Genomic DNA, 18,097 nt, shown 5'->3' with positions numbered 1-18,097 from the left:
GGAATGGATTTCATATAATCCATACATCTCTACTTTTAACACAGTTTAAAACCCGTTGTGTTCCCATTTTATATAGTAAGGTAAAGATCATATAAAGGATGGCTTTTCCATTTAGTAATTCGCGTGTCCTCAGTAATTCCGTGTATTTTAATCTAGAAATTTTCTGTCAATCACTAGATCACAATTATACAGATTATCATTGCTACTCCACATTTTTAACTGGTTTGGGGTACAAGAGTCACCCCTTGACCTCCTTGAGACTAAATTTATAAGATATGAAAAGCTTCATTCACTGGTGCTTTTGAAGCATTTAAGAAATAGCCTCTGCTGTGTGTAGTGATGTCAGGATTTTATCAGCAGCTCAGCAGCACTCCTTACCATGAAAAGTGAATGTTAAACGGAATATAATGAATGAATGAAAGAAAAGCTGGGGAATTTCAAAGTCTGCATATTCCTTTGAAGAAAGGACAGTTGCTTCAAGCTTTGAAAAACGCATAACTGATTTGTTTCCTTATTATTGCAGTCCTGAAGTGCTGCTGTTGATGGAGGCAATTGGAGTGAGCGCAGGCATTGTGTGTATGTATGGGGGGGAATTATTTGAAGAGGCAATAAAAAACTCACCGTTTTGGCAGAGGGATGAAAGGTCCGGTGGTTCACCTGGTATTTAAAGAAACCAAACATGTTACTAAGCAAATAACGACAACCTTGCATTCGTTGACCTGGCCCCTGACCTTGGGGTACCACAGGGCTCTGAGGAGGACTCAGATCAAGATGAGGTTGAGGCCAATTTCCCTGCGGCAGAACCTTCAGTACCTCCCCCTATGCCTTCCTAGCCAGAAGACATGGCCCTACCATCAATCAGCCTCTGAGTCACAGTGTCAAGGGCTCCTTGGAGGCCTCTCTCAGTCTAACCCAGTAGCCAAGTCCAGATACAGACAAAGGGATTCTTTTCAAAGCTTTATTCCTCTTTTACAACTTAACAACTCTACCATTAGCAACTAGATATGAGCAGCAGAGTACCTATGCCCTAAGTTGGAACAGCTGGTCCCCGTTTGAAAGGGAATCACTGGCAGACCCTGAACTTAAGGGCTAGGGAGAGTCCCTCCCCTTTTCCCTTGGATCCTCTGGGCGCAACTGTTGTTTGCGTGCCAACCAGGCACTACGCCTCCTTTCCGCGCCCTGCATTTGGCGCCGCTCTCTGCGTCGGTGACGCACATCCATCAAGTCTGCTTCCTGCGCTCTGTCACTCCCAGGACTGCTATCTAAGCTAGGAATGCCGGTGGGAGGAATCTCCGTCAGCTGTTGGCCCTGGGAAAGAGGAGTGCACTCCTCTCCCAGGAGCGACTCCTCAGAATCAGAATCAAAACTACTCTGGGATTCTATGGGCTCAGTGTCCACCTTGACACACAGGATGAATCTCCCAAGCAGCTCTTCCATCTCTTAGACCTTGCAGGTCAAAGGATTTGGAACCAGGCAAGGACCCTTTAAGGAACACAGCTGGCTCCTTCAAGGAGGTGGGGCCTAATGCAGAACTGGCCTTGCCTGACTTAAGGCCTCAGAGGGCTTTGGCTCCCTCCCTGTTAAGGCAACATACAGTCAGGGCCAGAAATATAAGAACAAGGGTAACTGTTTTGGCAGTTGGCCTCTGTACACCACCACATTGAAGTTGAAAGGAAACACATCCAGATGGGAGCCAAGTCAGAACTTTCAGCTGTAATGCAAGGGGTTTGACAAAAGTGGGGCACTAACCATCCAGGAAGTACAGCCAGTCGCATACACCCCCCCCCCATTGCTGGTGGTTCATAAATAATGGAACAAATGGCTGACAAGCAGCTGCATGGCCAGGTGTGGCCTGTTTCCTGGGTGTCCCATGACCAGTCAAGCAGATAAAAGGCCTGGAGGTGGTTTTGAGTTTGCATTTGGTAGCTGTTCACTGGAACTCTCAACATGAGGTCCAAAGAGGTGTTCATGCGACTGAAGGAGGCCATCATTAGGCCAAGGAAACAAAATAAACCCATCAGAGAGATAGCAAAAACAGTGGGAGTGGCCAATACAACAGTTTGGAACATCCTGAAAATGAGGGAATTAACTGGCAAGCTCAGCAACAGCAAAAGGCCTGGAAGACCATGGGAGACAGCTAAAGTGGATGACTGCAGAATTCTGCTCATGGTGAAGAGGAACCCTTTCACAACATCTAGCCAGATCAAGAACGCTCTTGTGGAGGTAGGCATGTCATTGTCAACATCTACAGTCAAGAGACGGCTTTATGAATTAAATACAGAGGCTTCACAACAAGGTGCAAACCACTGGTAACGCTCAAGAACCGAAAGGCCAGATTAGCCTTTGCCAGCAAACACCTAAAAAAGCCTGTCCAGTTCTGGAATAAGATTCTTTGGACTGATGAAACCAAGATTAACTTGTACCAGAATGATGGGAAAAGAAAAGTATGGAGAAGGAAAGGAACAGCTCATGATCCAAAGCATACCACATCATCTGTCAAACATGGTGGAGGCAGTGTTATGGCATGGGCATGTATTGCTGCCAATGGAACCGGGTCACTGGTGTTTATTGATGACTTGACTGCTGATAAACGCAGCAGGATGAATTCTGAAGTGTATAGGGCTATACTTTCTGCTCAGATTCAGCCGAATGCTGCCAAACTGATAGGATGCCGCTTCATATTGCAGATGGATAATGACCCAAACATACAGCAAAAGCTACCCAAGAGTTTCTCAAGGCAAAGAAGTGGGATGTTCTTCAATGGCCAAGTCTCTCACCTGATCTCAGTCCAATAGAGCATGCTTTTCACTTACTGAAGACAAGACTGAAGGCAGAAAGACCTACAAACAAGCAGCAGCTGCTGCAGTAAAGGCCTGGCAAAGCATCTCGAGGGAGGAAACTCAGCATTTGGTCATGTCCATGGCTTCCAGACTTCAGGCAGTCATTGACTGCAAAGAATTTTCATCTAGGTATTAAAGGCGATCCTTAGGTTTGAAATGATGTTGGTTTGTTCCATTACTTATGGGCCACCAACGATGGGGGTGTGTGCATGCCACTGGCTGTACTTCCTGAATGGTTAGTGCCCCACTTTTGTCAAACCCCTTGAATTACAGCTGAAAGTCCTGACTTTGCTCCCATCTGGGTGTGTTTCCTTTCAACTTCAATGGTGGTGTACAGAGGCCAACTGCCAAAACAGTTATCCGTGTTCCAATATTTCTTGCCCTGACTGTATTTCCATAGCTCAGCCAGCAGGGCCCACTGGTAACTTTCCAAGGTTCTGGTTACTGCTTTGAGAGACCTGCCTTAACTTGACCCCATGAACCTCATGCCCCAGGAGAACAGGATACTCATGTACAGCTGCATTTCCCAAGCTTTGGTCCCCATATATTGTTGGACTTCAACTCCCATCTTCCCCAAATACTGCCAGCACATATACAAAAAATTACTGGTTTTGGGCTTGTCTATAGAACCAATAGTGGTTAATTATTGTGTTAGTTTGTCATGGCAGACTTCCCCCACCCCACCCCACCCCACCCCAGGTCCTGGGAATGGCTGTGGATGAGGATGCAGAACAAACTTGGCTAGAGATCCCAAACATCAAAAGACTTCTTCCTTTTTCTAAATTAGACTGTTAGAAACCCTGATCTATGCATTCCAGGGCATAGTCTGAAGGCACATGAGGCAGCCACTGTGCTGAAGCTAAGCAGGTCTGGGTCTGGTCAGTGCTTGGAGGGGAGACCACCTAGGAACCACATGTAGCCACCTTGAGTTCCACAATGGAAGGAAGGTGGGATATAAATGAAATAAATAAATAGTAACTCATATGTAGGGAAGGCTGTGTGCCACACACTGCTCTGTTCTCCAACACATCACTGCTGTTCTCTACCTCCCAACATCTGACACCTGAGGCAGCCACCTTGTTCTGCCTAATGGTAGGGCTGGCCCTGGTGAGGGGATGGAAATGCTGTTTGAAAAACACAAATCCAAAGTCCCTTTGGCTGTGTGGAGCTGGCTGTGTAGTTCTTTAGAGGTCACCCTTAGTCTGTGAAGTGTTGTTTGAGTCTGTTGTTTTTGCTGCAAACAACCCAACGTGACTACCCTTCTAGAATTCATCCCCTTGAAGAAAATCAGCATAGGGTTACCTTGTGCCCCTTTCGGTCCTTGCTTCCCAGGTGGCCCCATGTCTCCTGAAAGTGAAGCAAGACACTATGAGGGCACTGTGAAAGCTCAGTGATGAAAGAACAGCACTGAAAAATATAGGTGTTCTCTTAGAACGAGAAACAGCCAGAGTCAAAAGGAGAAACCGTAGCTTAGTGGTAAAGCACATGCTTTGTATGCAGGTTCAATCTCCAGCATCTCCAGTTAAAAGGATTAGGCAGCAGTTAACTGGAAAGACCTCTGCCAGAGAATTAGACAATGGACACATAATCTGATATAAGCCTGGTTTCTATATTATACTGCCCCCAACCGTATATATTATACAGCTAGATTATACTGACAGCAAAGGGAAGATCAAGACACCCCCCCCCCAAATAATAACTACCACTACCCAAAAAAGGTCTCACGGGAATTCTCTTTATCTGAAGAATTTTTATATTACCTTCCCATAAGCTCAAAGCAGTTTGCACGGTAGGAAACAATAAACAAAAAAGAAAGCAATTATAAATTGAAATATAATAACATATAAGGTAAAGCAGTCTCACAAAATGGAAATCCTTAGCGAAAAAGGGAAGATTTGCAGCCTTTTTGACAACTCAGCAATGTTGAGCCTTCCAATCACAGCCTCTTCTGCAAGGAAGATCTAATGTTTTGCTGACAAGACTGACTCTTGGCTACCACTGTCTGAACCTATTATATGCCAGGAATGAACTGGCTAGCCCTGAGTTAACAGAACTCAGTTCCTCCTGGGTACCAGCTTGAGTTTGTGTCTTTTCCATCCTTACAGATCTTAAGCATCTAGCTTGCTGGAGAGGTACATAGCCCTATGAGGAGAGACTGAAAGAACTGGGCATTTTTAGCCATGAGAAGAGAAGACTGAGGGGAGATATGATAGCGCTCTTCAAGTACTTGAAAGGTGGTCACAGAGAGGAAGGCCAGGATCTCTTCTCCATCATCCCAGAGTGCAGGACACGGAATCATGGGCTCAAGTGACAGGAGGCCGGATTCCAGCTGAACATCAGGAGAAACTTCTTGACCGTTAGAGCAATACGACAATGGAACCAATTACTTCGGGAGGTGGTGGGCTCTCCCACACTGGAGGCATTCAAGATGAGGCTGGACAGCCATCTGCCAGGGATGCTTTGACTTAGATTCCTGCATTGAGCAGGGGGTTGGACTCCATGGTCTTATAGGCCCCTTCCAACCCTACTATTCTATGATTCTAGGGTAGCGGGGACAGTGTGTCTTGAGGGCTGAATTAACATACAAATTGGCATATGCAAATCATCGTTTTTTTTGTCATCGTTTTTTTTTGCTTTGCCGTGCTTCAAAGGACATAGCATCCTTCAAAGGACAAGGACAATTTCCCTATGGATATTGGGATTAATAACACCTGTGAACACACAGAACAATTGCATGCATTACATTAAGGGTCAAAAATAGGGTGGCTGTCCTCTGTTTGAAGGCATCCTCTGTCTGAAAGGCTGTTCTGTTCAAATCTGGTTTAAAGATAAAGAACCATCAGAACTGTTGCCCATCAAGAGTTAATACCTGGACAGCAGACTGAACAGGCAGGCACACAGGTCATCTGGTCACAGTCTTCCACACTGTGGTGAAATGTACTGTATTTCTATTTCAATAATAATAATAATAATAATAATAATAATAATAATAATAATAATAATAATAATGTCTGCATCTATACACATGAATTAAAAAAGGTAAAGGTGTCCCCAACCAGTCGTGTCCGACTCTAGGGTGCGGTGCTCATCCCCGTTTCTGAGCCGAAGAGCCAACGCTGTCCGAAGACGCTTCCGTGGTCATGTGGCCGGCATGACTGAACACCGAGGTGCACGGAACGCTGTTACCTTTCCCGCCGAGGCGATGCCTATTTATCTACTTGCAATTTCTTGCTTTCGAACTGCTAGGTTGGCAGGAGCTGGGACTGAAGACGGGAGCTCACTCCGTCACACGGTACTCGGGTCTCGAACTGCTGACCTGCCGACCTTCCAGTCTGCAGTTCAGCGTCTTAACCACTGAGCCACCGCGGCCCATACACATGAATTAGCACATGCAAAATGTTATGCAAATCAGTGTCCTCTTTTTGGTGGTGCATTTCCTCTTCTTTGGAGATTCAGAAATGGCCATCCTAGATTTAAATGATAGTTATTATTTCCAAATTTGCATCTATAAATATACATTAGCATCTGCAACATTTAAGCAAATCTTGTCCTCTTTTGTCCTCTTTTTTGGTGATGAGTTTCCTCTTTTTGGCAATATGTTAAGTGGCCAGCTGAGTAAAAAAAAACCAAACGGATCTGTGATCAGATCTGGAGTTGGGGTATGGGGGGGTTACATTAAAGCAGCCTCTGGGGTTTCTAATTTTGATCAGAGCAATCACACTGGGGAAGGGGGCATATAACCCATTTTTTCCATGCAGCTTTCCCGGTCTAAAGCCCTTCCCTTTGAATCTGCTATTATAGGAGGGGTGGGTCAGGAATACAGCTTCAGCCAGTAACTTTTTGTTGCAAATCCACGTGAGCTAGGTTAGAAACATAGGAAGCTGCCCTATACTGCATCAGAGCATTGGCCCATCTAGCCCAGTATTGGCAGCATCTCTCCAGGGTTTCTGGCAGGATTCTTTCCTAGCTCTACCTGGGGATGCTGGGGATTGAACCTGGGACCCTTTGCATGCACAGCAGGTAGCAGGTGCTCCACCACTAAGCCACGGCCCCGAAAGAATTGACAAACTGTCTGTCATTGTGTTTGGAGGCCTGGGACTCCAAGAATGAAGAATCTGGATTCAGAACAAACTGAGTAGATGTAGATACAAACTTAGAAATACTGAGTGGAATTCAATGGGGTGCTTACGTCCCCACCAATTCTCTTGTGTCCTGCAGTTTCTGTTGCTCAAGTGGAATCCACCACTTGTGCAACAGAGATGCAGCACTTCCCAGAGGAAGCCCTGAAATTAGTGGAAACGCTCGTTTCTTGATTGGGGCAGGTCGGTGGAGCTCCCTTATGTGACCTGCCCCATTCTAGAAACGAGCACTTTCACTTGTTTCCAATTGCCCCAGAAATGCCAAATCTTCATTCTACAAGTAGTGGGTGCCACTTGCGGACAGGAATTGGCAGGGTGTAATAGAACTGCCCAATGGCTTTAATTTAAGAAGACCTACACAATACATCTCACCATAGCGAGTGGGGAAATTACTGTGACCAGGAGATCTGTGGACTTGCTTAGTCTGTTGTCCAGGTTCTAACTGATGGGCAACTTCTGTTGGGAATATTGCAACCTCATCTGCAAGTTACTGGAAGGGGGCAGTGTTGCAATTAGTTCATAGCAGCTGGCCTGAGGATCTCTATACCCTACAATGTGGTTTCCTGTGATTTCTTCCTTTTACTCCTTCCCTTCCTCCCTCACCGCCCCCTCTGACTTCCACCATTGTTGGGAGCACGTGTGTTTGCTCTTTCGCTCATGCCTGTATAATGGAACACAAAATGGACTGAACAAACTCTTTTTGAAACTCTACGCTTTACCTGCATTTTATATGCAAGAACATTTGTGAGTAAAACTACCCTTTCCTCACTAAAGAAGGGTGTGGTCTCCTTTTATTGTGCTAAGATAGCCTGCGTGCATGTGGGCCTGGAAAATGCTCATTCTGTTTTTGCCTTTTTGTTTTTTCTCTGTGAATTGCCTTTCTAACAGGAGGCATCATTACTATATTACTATATATTATACTATATATAGTATACTATATTACTATATATTGTGGTTTTAACAAAACAAAAACAAATCATGCAGAAATAAAGGAAAAAAGACAAGAAATTATATGCATAGAAATATCAATATTCCATTAAATACAACATTCTAGAAGAAAAAGCAAACAGACAAGAGATTATGCATAAGCATCAAGAAAAGCAGACCAAATATCCATATAGTTATCTATTTGCGAGTGGCGACTATACTCCACATGTTCAAATGTTGACAGCGTTGTTAGGTCCTCAATCCATTGCATTATATGAGGTGAATATTTATCCTTCCAATCTTATAATATCAGTCTTTTGGCTGTCAAGCAGGCTTTGAAAATCCATTTGCACTGACCATATGTTAACTTCCAAGAAACCGGTAAATAGTTTAGGAGGACATGTACATCATTCAGTATTAAGGAGTGTTCGAGTACAAAGTTTATCCGTATTATGTCCTCCTCCCAAAAGGCAGTGACAACTAAGCTTTGCAAAACATGTGAATAAGAGAAGCATTAGGTGTATTACATCTCCAACAGTTATGTGAATTAGACAAACCCTTATTAAAAAGATGTTGTGGAGTCCAGTAAACCCGAAACAAGATTTTTTTTCCTGTATAAGGCGTAGCCTAAAGTCCATAGATAACTTCAAGTACAGCCGCTAAAACATCAATCCATTGATTAGGCAAAATGGGGTGCTCCAATTCTCTACCCCATCCCTGTCTTACACTCTGAATACCATATTTATTTACTGATAACAAGTATTTATATACATGAATCGTGCATCGGTATGACTGATCAGCTGCTATCAGTGTTTCCAATAACAATGGGGACTCTGGAGCTGTAAAACCGGTCGGACCAAACCCAGATTCCAACAAGTGTTGTAATTGCAAGTATTGCCATTCAGCCATAGTCAGTTAATCATTACTAAATGATCCCATCAACTTCAAGGCCCCCTGCTCTCCCTTCCTAGGGTTCTTTAAACTGGATTTGGACTGGCCAGCCTTTCAAACAGAACATGCTTTTAAATAGAGGACTGTCCCTGGCAGCCTTTCAATTAGAGGACAATAGTTTAGGAGGATACTCTGTAAAGTAGGACTCCTGGCCCCCCTAGGTAGAGCCCTCGGAGTGACATCATCCTCACCAGTTCAGTACCTTTTAGGCCAGATAGTCCAGGTGCCCCCTTTTCTCCAGGGCTTCCTGCTGCTCCAGGAAAGCCAGGGCATCCTTGCAGAATGGCAAGTCTCTCCTCGCCAGAAAGGCCCACAATCTTCACCCCTGTGGAAAGACAGCATTAGAGTGGAACGCTGTGTGTCCCTTCCAGACTCTGAGCCATTCAATGGACTAGAACTCCCAGGATTCCTCACTTTTAGCCATGCTGGCTGGGGTTCCTGGGAGTTGAAGTCAGTGGTGCAGCTTGGGCTAGACCTTGGGCCCAACGTCCAGAACCCTGCAACCAAGGCTGCCCCCAAATGACCACCCAGAAAGATGAGGTATCCGGGCAGTGGAAGCAGACTCCATTTTATTCCTGTAGTCATGACAGTGCTATGTTCTGAGTGAGCTTAAAATGCAAAACTGCGCCTGCTCAGAGTATTTTTTTTTTAACAGGTTTCAGTTTTATTGTCCTTATTGTTCTTGGTAATTATTTATTTTATTTTTATTTAAACAATAAGGACAGTTTTATTGTCCTTATTGTTCTTATCCTGATAATAAGGACAATAAAACTAAGGACAGTTTTATTGTCCTTATTATCAGGAATGTAAAAGCAGTCAAACAGCATGGAAGGGTGGTTGCAGGGTGAAGAGAAATATTAGTTGTGCTCTTCACGACAGACTTCATGCATGTGGCCATCTAAGGGGGGTCCCCATAAAACCGTCCAGGGTCTAACACTACCTAGCTGCACCACTGGTTGCAGTCCAAAACATCTGGACGGCACCAGGTTTGGGAAGGATGGCATCAATCCATCCATCCAGCAATCATAAGTGTGACCTCTGACAAAATGTTGCAGTGTGGCCCCAGCCGCTAAGAGGAAGACTTCTAATCAAGTTTCCAGACAACCCCGTAGTGCTGTTCAGGCCTCTTGCGGGTGGGTGGGTGGGTGGAATTTCAGGAGTGGAGAAGGGATAAAGGACACCCTTCTTCTTACACATGGACACATATGCACATGGAGTTCTCATGTTATATAGCAGTGAGGGCTCCGGTTTGAGGCACCTGGACATTTTCTTGCTTTATAGTGGGGAATCAGCTGGGCTGCCAGGACTGAGGGCTCTGAGACAGTTGCCCTCCTGCCCGCCCCCCCTGCACACACTAGGGCATTCCATCTCCCTGATTTTCTCCCCTGGCACTCTCGCTCTCTTACTGGTCTTCCAGAACCCCTGTTTCTCTCTCTCTTTGCTCTTCCTGTACCCTCTCTCTCACTGTCTCCTGCACCCCCTCTCTCTTTGCTCTTCCTGCACCCTCTCTCACTCTCTCCTGCACCCCCATCTTTGTTCTTCCTGCACCCCCTCTCTCACTGTCTCCTGCACCCTCCCTCTCTTTGCTCTTCCTGCACCCTCTCTCACTCTCTCCTGCACCCCCATCTTTGTTCTTCCTGCACCCCCTCTCTCACTCTCTCCTGCACCCCCCTCTCTTTGCTCTTCCTGCACCCTCTCTCACTCTCTCCTGCACCCCATCTTTGTTCTTCCTGCACCCTCTCTCTATCTCCTGCACCCCCCTCTCTTTGCTCTTCCTGCACGCTCTCTCACTCTCTCCTGCACCCCCATCTTTGTTCTTCCTGCACCCTCTCTCTCACTGTCTCCTGCACCCCCTCTCTTTGCTCTTCCTGCACGCTCTCTCACTCTCTCCTGCACCCCCATCTTTGTTCTTCCTGCACCCTCTCTCTCACTGTCTCCTGCACCCCCCTCTCTTTGCTCTTCCTGCACCCTCTCTCACTCTCTCCTGCACCCCCATCTTTGTTCTTCCTGCACCCTCTCTCTCACTGTCTCCTGCACCCTCTCTCTTTGCTCTTCCTGCACCCTCTCTCACACTCTCCTGCACCCCCATATTTGTTCTCCCTGCACCCCCTCTCTCACTCTCTCCTGCACCCCCCTCTCTTTGCTCTTCCTGCACCCTCTCTCACTCTCCTGCACCCCATCTTTGCTCTTCCTGCACCCTCTCTCACTCTCTCCTGCACCCCATCTTTGTTCTTCCTGCACCCTCTCTCTCACTGTCTCCTGCACCCCTCTCTTTGCTCTTCCTGCACCCTCTCTCACTCTCTCCTGCACCCCCATCTTTGTTCTTCCTGCACCCCCTCTCTCACTCTCTCCTGCACCCCCCCCTCTTTGCTCTTCCTGCACCCTCTCTCACTCTCTCCTGCAACCCATCTTTGTTCTTCCTGCACCGTCTCTCTCACTGTCTCCTGCACCCCCTCTCTCTTTGCTCTTCCTGCACCCTCTCTCACTCTCTCCTGCACCCCATCTTTGTTCTTCCTGCACCCTCTCTCACTCTCTCCTGCACCCCATCTTTGTTCTTCCTGCACCCTCTCTCTCACTGTCTCCTGCATCCCCCTCTCTTTGCTCTTCCTGCACCCTCTCTCACTCTCTCCTGCACCCCATCTTTGTTCTTCCTGCACCCTCTCTCTCACTGTCTCCTGCACCCCCTCTCTCTTTGCTCTTCCTGCACCCTCTCTCACTCTCTCCTGCACCCCCATCTTTGTTCTTCCTGCCCCCCCTCTCTCACTCTCTCCTGCACCCCCCTCTCTTTGCTCTTCCTGCACCCTCTCTCACTCTCTCCTGCACCCCATCTTTGTTCTTCCTGCACCGTCTCTCTCACTGTCTCCTGCACCCCCTCTCTCTTTGCTCTTCCTGCACCCTCTCTCACTCTCTCCTGCACCCCATCTTTGTTCTTCCTGCACCCCCTCTCTCACTCTCTCCTGCACCCCCCCTCTCTTTGCTCTTCCTGCACCCTCTCTCACTCTCCTGCACCCCATCTTTGCTCTTCCTGCACCCTCTCTCACTCTCTCCTGCACCCCATCTTTGTTCTTCCTGCACCCTCTCTCTCACTGTCTCCTGCACCCCCCCTCTCTTTGCTCTTCCTGCACCCTCTCTCACTCTCTCTTGCACCCCATCTTTGTTCTTCCTGCACCCCCTCTCTCACTCTCTCCTGCACCCCCCTCTCTTTGCTCTTCCTGCACCCTCTCTCACTCTCTCCTGCACCCCCATCTTTGTTCTTCCTGCACCCCCTCTCTCACTGTCTCCTGCACCCCCCCTCTCTTTGCTCTTCCTGCACCCTCTCTCACTCTCTCCTGCAGCCCCATCTTTGTTCTTCCTGAACCCCCTCTCTCACTCTCTCCTGCACCCCATCTTTGTTCTTCCTGCACCCCCTCTCTCACTGTCTCCTGCACCCCCTCTCTTTGCTCTTCCTGCACCCTCTCTCACTCTCTCCTGCACCCCATCTTTGTTCTTCCTGCACCCCCTCTCTCACTGTCTCCTGCATCCCCCTCTCTTTGCTCTTCCTGCACCCTCTCTCTCTCTCCTGCACCCCATCTTTGTTCGTCCTGCACCCTCTCTCTGTCTCCTGCACCCCCTCTCTCTTTGCTCTTCCTGCACCCTCTCTCACTCTCTCCTGCACCCCATCTTTGTTCTTCCTGCACCCCCTCTCTCATTCTCTCCTGCACCCCATCTCTCACTGTCTCCTGCACCCCCCCTCTCTTTGCTCTTCCTGCACCCTCCCTCACTCTCTCCTGCACCCCATCTTTGTTCTTCCTGCACCCTCGCTCTGTCTCCTGCACCCCCTCTCTCTTTGCTCTTCCTGCACCCTCTCTCACTCTCTCCTGCACCCCATCTTTGTTCTTCCTGCACCCCCTCTCTCACTCTCTCCTGCACCCCCCTCTCTTTGCTCTTCCTGCACCCTCTCTCACTCTCTCCTGCACCCCATCGTTGTTCTTCCTGCACCCTCTCTCTCACTGTCTCCTGCACCCCCCTCTCTTTGCTCTTCCTGCACCCTCTCTCACTCTCTCCTGCACCCCCATCTTTGTTCTTCCTGCACCCTCTCTCACTCTCTCCTGCACCCCCATCTTTGTTCTTCCTGCACCCTCTCTCTCACTGTCTCCTGCACCACCCTCTCTTTGCTCTTCCTGCACCCTCTCTCACTCTCTCCTGCACCCCCATATTTGTTCTTCCTGCACCCCCTCTCTCACTCTCTCCTGCACCCCATCTCTCACTGTCTCCTGCACCCCCCTCTCTTTGCTCTTCCTGCACCCTCTCTCACTCTCTCCTGCACCCCGTCTTTGTTCTTCCTGCACCCCCTCTCTCACTGTCTCCTGCATCCCCCTCTCTTTGCTCTTCCTGCACCCTCTCTCACTCTCTCCTGCACCCCATCTTTGTTCTTCCTGCACCCCCTCTCTCACTGTCTCCTGCATCCCCCTCTCTTTGCTCTTCCTGCACCCTCTCTCACTCTCTCCTGCACCCCATCTTTGTTCTTCCTGCACCCTCTCTCTCACTGTCTCCTGCACCCCCTGTCCCTTTGCTCTTCCTGCACCCTCTCTCACTCTCTCCTGCACCCCTATCTTTGTTCTTCCTGCACCCCCTCTCTCACTCTCTCCTGCACCCCCCTCTCTTTGCTCTTCCTGCACCCTCTCTCACTCTCTCCTGCACCCCATCTTTGTTCTTCCTGCACCCTCTCTCTCACTGTCTCCTGCACCCCCCTCTCTTTGCTCTTCCTGCACCCTCTCTCACTCTCTCCTGCACCCCATCTTTGTTCTTCCTGCACCCTCTCTCACTGTCTCCTGCACCCCCCTCTCTTTGCTCTTCCTGCACCCTCTCTCACTCTCTCCTGCACCCCCATCTTTGTTCTTCCTGCACCCCCCTCTCTTTGCTCTTCCTGCACCCTCTCTCACTCTCTCCTGCACCCCCATCTTTGTTCTTCCTGTACCCCCTCTCTCACTCTCTCCTGCACCCCCTCTCTTTGCTCTTCCTGCACCCTCTCTCACTCTCCTGCACCCCATCTTTGTTCTTCCTGCACCCCCTCTCTCACTCTCTCCTGCACCCCATCTTTGTTCTTCCTGCACCCTCTCTCTCACTGTCTCCTGCACCCCGCCCTCTTTGCTCTTCCTGCACCCTCTCTCACTCTCTCCTGCACCCCCATCTTTGTTCTTCCTGCACCCCCTCTCTCACTCTCTCCTGCACCCCCCTCTCTTTGCTCTTCCTGCACCCTCTCTCACTCTCTCCTGCACCCCATCTTTGTTCTTCCTGCACCCCCTCTCTCACTCTCTCCTGCACCCCCCTCTCTTTGCTCTTCCTGCACCCTCTCTCACTCTCTCCTGCACCCCATCTTTGTTCTTCCTGCACCCCCTCTCTCACTCTCTCCTGCACCCCCATCTTTGTTCTTCCTGCACCCTCTCTCTCACTGTCTCCTGCACCCCCCTCACTTTGCTCTTCCTGCACCCTCTCTCACTCTCTCCTGCACCCCCATCTTTGTTCTTCCTGCACCCTCTCTCTCACTGTCTCCTGCACCCCCCTCTCTTTGCTCTTACTGCACCCTCTCTCACTCTCTCCTGCACCCCCATCTTTGTTCTTCCTGCACCCTCTCTCTCACTGTCTACTGCACCCCCCTCTCTTTGCTCTTCCTGCACCCTCTCTCACTCTCTCCTGCACCCCCATCTTTGTTCTTCCTGCACCCTCTCTCTCACTGTCTCCTGCACCCCCCTCTGTTTGCTCTTCCTGCACCCTCTCTCACTCTCTCCTGCACCCCCATCTTTGTTCTTCCTGCACCCTCTCTCTCACTGTCTCCTGTACCCCCCTCTCTTTGCTCTTCCTGCACCCTCTCTCACTCTCTCCTGCACCCCATCTTTGTTCTTCCTGCACCCCCTCTCTCACTCTCTCCTGCACCCCATCTTTGTTCTTCCTGCACCCTCTCTCTCACTGTCTCCTGCACCCCGCCCTCTTTGCTCTTCCTGCACCCCCTCTCACTCTCTCCTGCACCCCCATCTTTGTTCTTCCTGCACCCTCTCTCTCACTGTCTCCTGCACCCCCCCACTCTTTGCTCTTCCTGCACCCCCTCTCACTCTCTCCTGCACCCCATCTTTGTTCTTCCTGCACCCTCTCTCTCACTGTCTCCTGCACCCCCCTCTCTTTGCTCTTCCTGCACCCTCTCTCACTCTCTCCTGCACCCCCATCTTTGTTCTTCCTGCACCCCCCTCTCTTTGCTCTTCCTGCACCCTCTCTCACTCTCTCCTGCACCCCCATCTTTGTTCTTCCTGTACCCTCTCTCTCACTGTCTCCTGCACCCACTCTCTTTGCTCTTCCTGCACCCTCTCTCACTCTCCTGCACCCCATCTTTGTTCTTCCTGCACCCCCTCTCTCACTCTCTCCTGCACCCCCATCTTTGTTCTTCCTGCACCCTCTCTCTCACTGTCTCCTGCACCCCCCCTCTTTGCTCTTCCTGCACCCTCTCTCACTCTCTCCTGCACCCCCTCTCTCACTCTCTCCTGCACCCCCTCTCTCACTCTCTCCTGCACCCCCCTCTCTTTGCTCTTCCTGCACCCTCTCTCACTCTCTCCTGCACCCCATCTTTGTTCTTCCTGCACCCCCTCTCTCACTCTCTCCTGCACCCCCCTCTCTTTGCTCTTCCTGCACCCTCTCTCACTCTCTCCTGCACCCCATCTTTGTTCTTCCTGCACCCCCTCTCTCACTCTCTCCTGCACCCCCATCTTTGTTCTTCCTGCACCCTCTCTCTCACTGTCTCCTGCACCCCTCCTCTCTTTGCTCTTCCTGCACCCTCTCTCACTCTCTCCTGCACCCCCATCTTTGTTCTTCCTGCACCCTCTCTCTCACTGTCTCCTGCACCCCCCTCTCTTTGCTCTTACTGCACCCTCTCTCACTCTCTCCTGCACCCCCATCTTTGTTCTTCCTGCACCCTCTCTCTCACTGTCTACTGCACCCCCCTCTCTTTGCTCTTCCTGCACCCTCTCTCACTCTCTCCTGCACCCCCATCTGTGTTCTTCCTGCACCCTCTCTCTCACTGTCTCCTGCACCCCCCTCTCTTTGCTCTTCCTGCACCCTCTCTCACTCTCTCCTGCACCCCCATCTTTGTTCTTCCTGCACCCCCTCTCTCACTCTCTCCTGCACCCCATCTCTCACTGTCTCCTGCACCCCCCTCTCTTTGCTCTTCCTGCACCCTCTCTCACTCTCTCCTGCACCCCATCTTTGTTCTTCCTGCACCCCCTCTCTCACTCTCTCCTGCACCCCCATCTTTGTTCTTCCTGCACCCTCTCTCTCACTGTCTCCTGCACCCCCATCTTTGCTCTTCCTGCACCCTCTCTCACTCTCTCCTGCACCCCCATCTTTGTTCTTCCTGCACCCCCTCTCTCACTCTCTCCTGCACCCCCCTCTCTTTGCTCTTCCTGCACCCTCTCTCACTCTCTCCTGCACCCCATCTTTGTTCTTCCTGCACCCCCTCTCTCACTCTCTCCTGCACCCCCCTCTCTTTGCTCTTCCTGCACCCTCTCTCACTCTCTCCTGCACCCCATCTTTGTTCTTCCTGCACCCCCTCTCTCACTCTCTCCTGCACCCCATCTTTGTTCTTCCTGCACCCTCTCTCTCACTGTCTCCTGCAACCCCCCTCTCTTTGCTCTTCCTGCACCCTCTCTCACTCTCTCCTGCACCCCCATCTTTGTTCTTCCTGCACCCTCTCTCTCACTGTCTCCTGCACCCCCCTCTCTTTGCTCTTACTGCACCCTCTCTCACTCTCTCCTGCACCCCCATCTTTGTTCTTCCTGCACCCTCTCTCTCACTGTCTACTGCACCCCCTCTCTTTGCTCTTCCTGCACCCTCTCTCACTCTCTCCTGCACCCCCATCTGTGTTCTTCCTGCACCATCTCTCTCACTGTCTCCTGCACCCCCCTCTCTTTGCTCTCCCTGCACCCTCTCTCACTCTCTCCTGCACCCCCATCTTTGTTCTTCCTGCACCCTCTCTCTCACTGTCTCCTGCACCCCCTCTCTTTGCTCTTCCTGCACCCTCTCTCACTCTCTCCTGCACCCCCATCTTTGTTCTTCTTGCACTCTCTCTCACTGTCTCCTGCACCCCCCTCTCTTTGCTCTTCCTGCACCCTCTCTCACTCTCCTGCACCCGATCTTTGTTCTTCCTGCACCCCCTCTCTCACTCTTTCCTGCACCCCCATCTTTGTTCTTCCTGCACCCTCTCTCTCACTGTCTCCTGCACCCCCCCTCTCTTTGCTCTTCCTGCACCCTCTCTCACTCTCTCCTGCACCCCCATCTTTGTTCTTCCTGCACCCCCTCTCTCACTCTCTCCTGCACCCCCCTCACTTTGCTCTTCCTGCACCCTCTCTCACTCTCTCCTGCACCCCCATCTTTGTTCTTCCTGCACCCCCTCTCTCACTGTCTCCTGCACCCCCCCTCTCTTTGCTCTTCCTGCACCCTCTCTCACTCTCTCCTGCACCCCCATCTTTGTTCTTCCTGAACCCCCTCTCTCACTCTCTCCTGCACCCCATCTTTGTTCTTCCTGCACCCCCTCTCTCACTGTCTCCTGCACCCCCTCTCTTTGCTCTTCCTGCACCCTCTCTCACTCTCTCCTGCACCCCATCTTTGTTCTTCCTGCACCCCCTCTCTCACTGTCTCCTGCATCCCCCTCTCTTTGCTCTTCCTGCACCCTCTCTCTCTCTCCTGCACCCCATCTTTGTTCGTCCTGCACCCTCTCTCTGTCTCCTGCACCCCCTCTCTCTTTGCTCTTCCTGCACCCTCTCTCACTCTCTCCTGCACCCCATCTTTGTTCTTCCTGCACCCCCTCTCTCATTCTCTCCTGCACCCCATCTCTCACTGTCTCCTGCACCCCCCCTCTCTTTGCTCTTCCTGCACCCTCCCTCACTCTCTCCTGCACCCCATCTTTGTTCTTCCTGCACCCTCTCTCTGTCTCCTGCACCCCCTCTCTTTGCTCTTCCTGCACCCTCTCTCACTCTCTCCTGCACCCCATCTTTGTTCTTCCTGCACCCCCTCTCTCACTCTCTCCTGCACCCCCCTCTCTTTGCTCTTCCTGCACCCTCTCTCACTCTCTCCTGCACCCCATCGTTGTTCTTCCTGCACCCTCTCTCTCACTGTCTCCTGCACCCCCCTCTCTTTGCTCTTCCTGCACCCTCTCTCACTCTCTCCTGCACCCCCATCTTTGTTCTTCCTGCACCCCCCTCTCTTTGCTCTTCCTGC

The 18,097-nt window shown here is 50.3% G+C and overlaps 1 protein-coding gene across 2 annotated transcripts in view; it reads right to left on the bottom strand.

The window, feature by feature from the left end:
* The window catches only part of FCN3 (ficolin 3), a 36,902-nt gene that overhangs the window by 9,818 nt on the left and 8,987 nt on the right, over positions 1-18,097 (bottom strand). For both annotated transcript variants that reach the window (XM_084815755.1, XM_084815756.1), the window contains exons 2-4: positions 9,060-9,182; positions 4,143-4,187; positions 622-657 (exon numbers count right to left, since the gene is read on the bottom strand). In XM_084815755.1, coding sequence (XP_084671881.1) covers positions 622-657; positions 4,143-4,187; positions 9,060-9,182 — 204 coding nt within the window. The remainder of the gene's footprint in view (positions 1-621; positions 658-4,142; positions 4,188-9,059; positions 9,183-18,097) is intronic.

This window comes from Heloderma suspectum, chromosome 10, assembly GCF_057233095.1.
Source record: "Heloderma suspectum isolate Gila_16-S chromosome 10, 16-S_ref, whole genome shotgun sequence".
Classification (NCBI taxonomy): domain Eukaryota; kingdom Metazoa; phylum Chordata; class Lepidosauria; order Squamata; family Helodermatidae; genus Heloderma; species Heloderma suspectum.
This window is presented reverse-complemented; position numbering and strand designations above follow the sequence as displayed.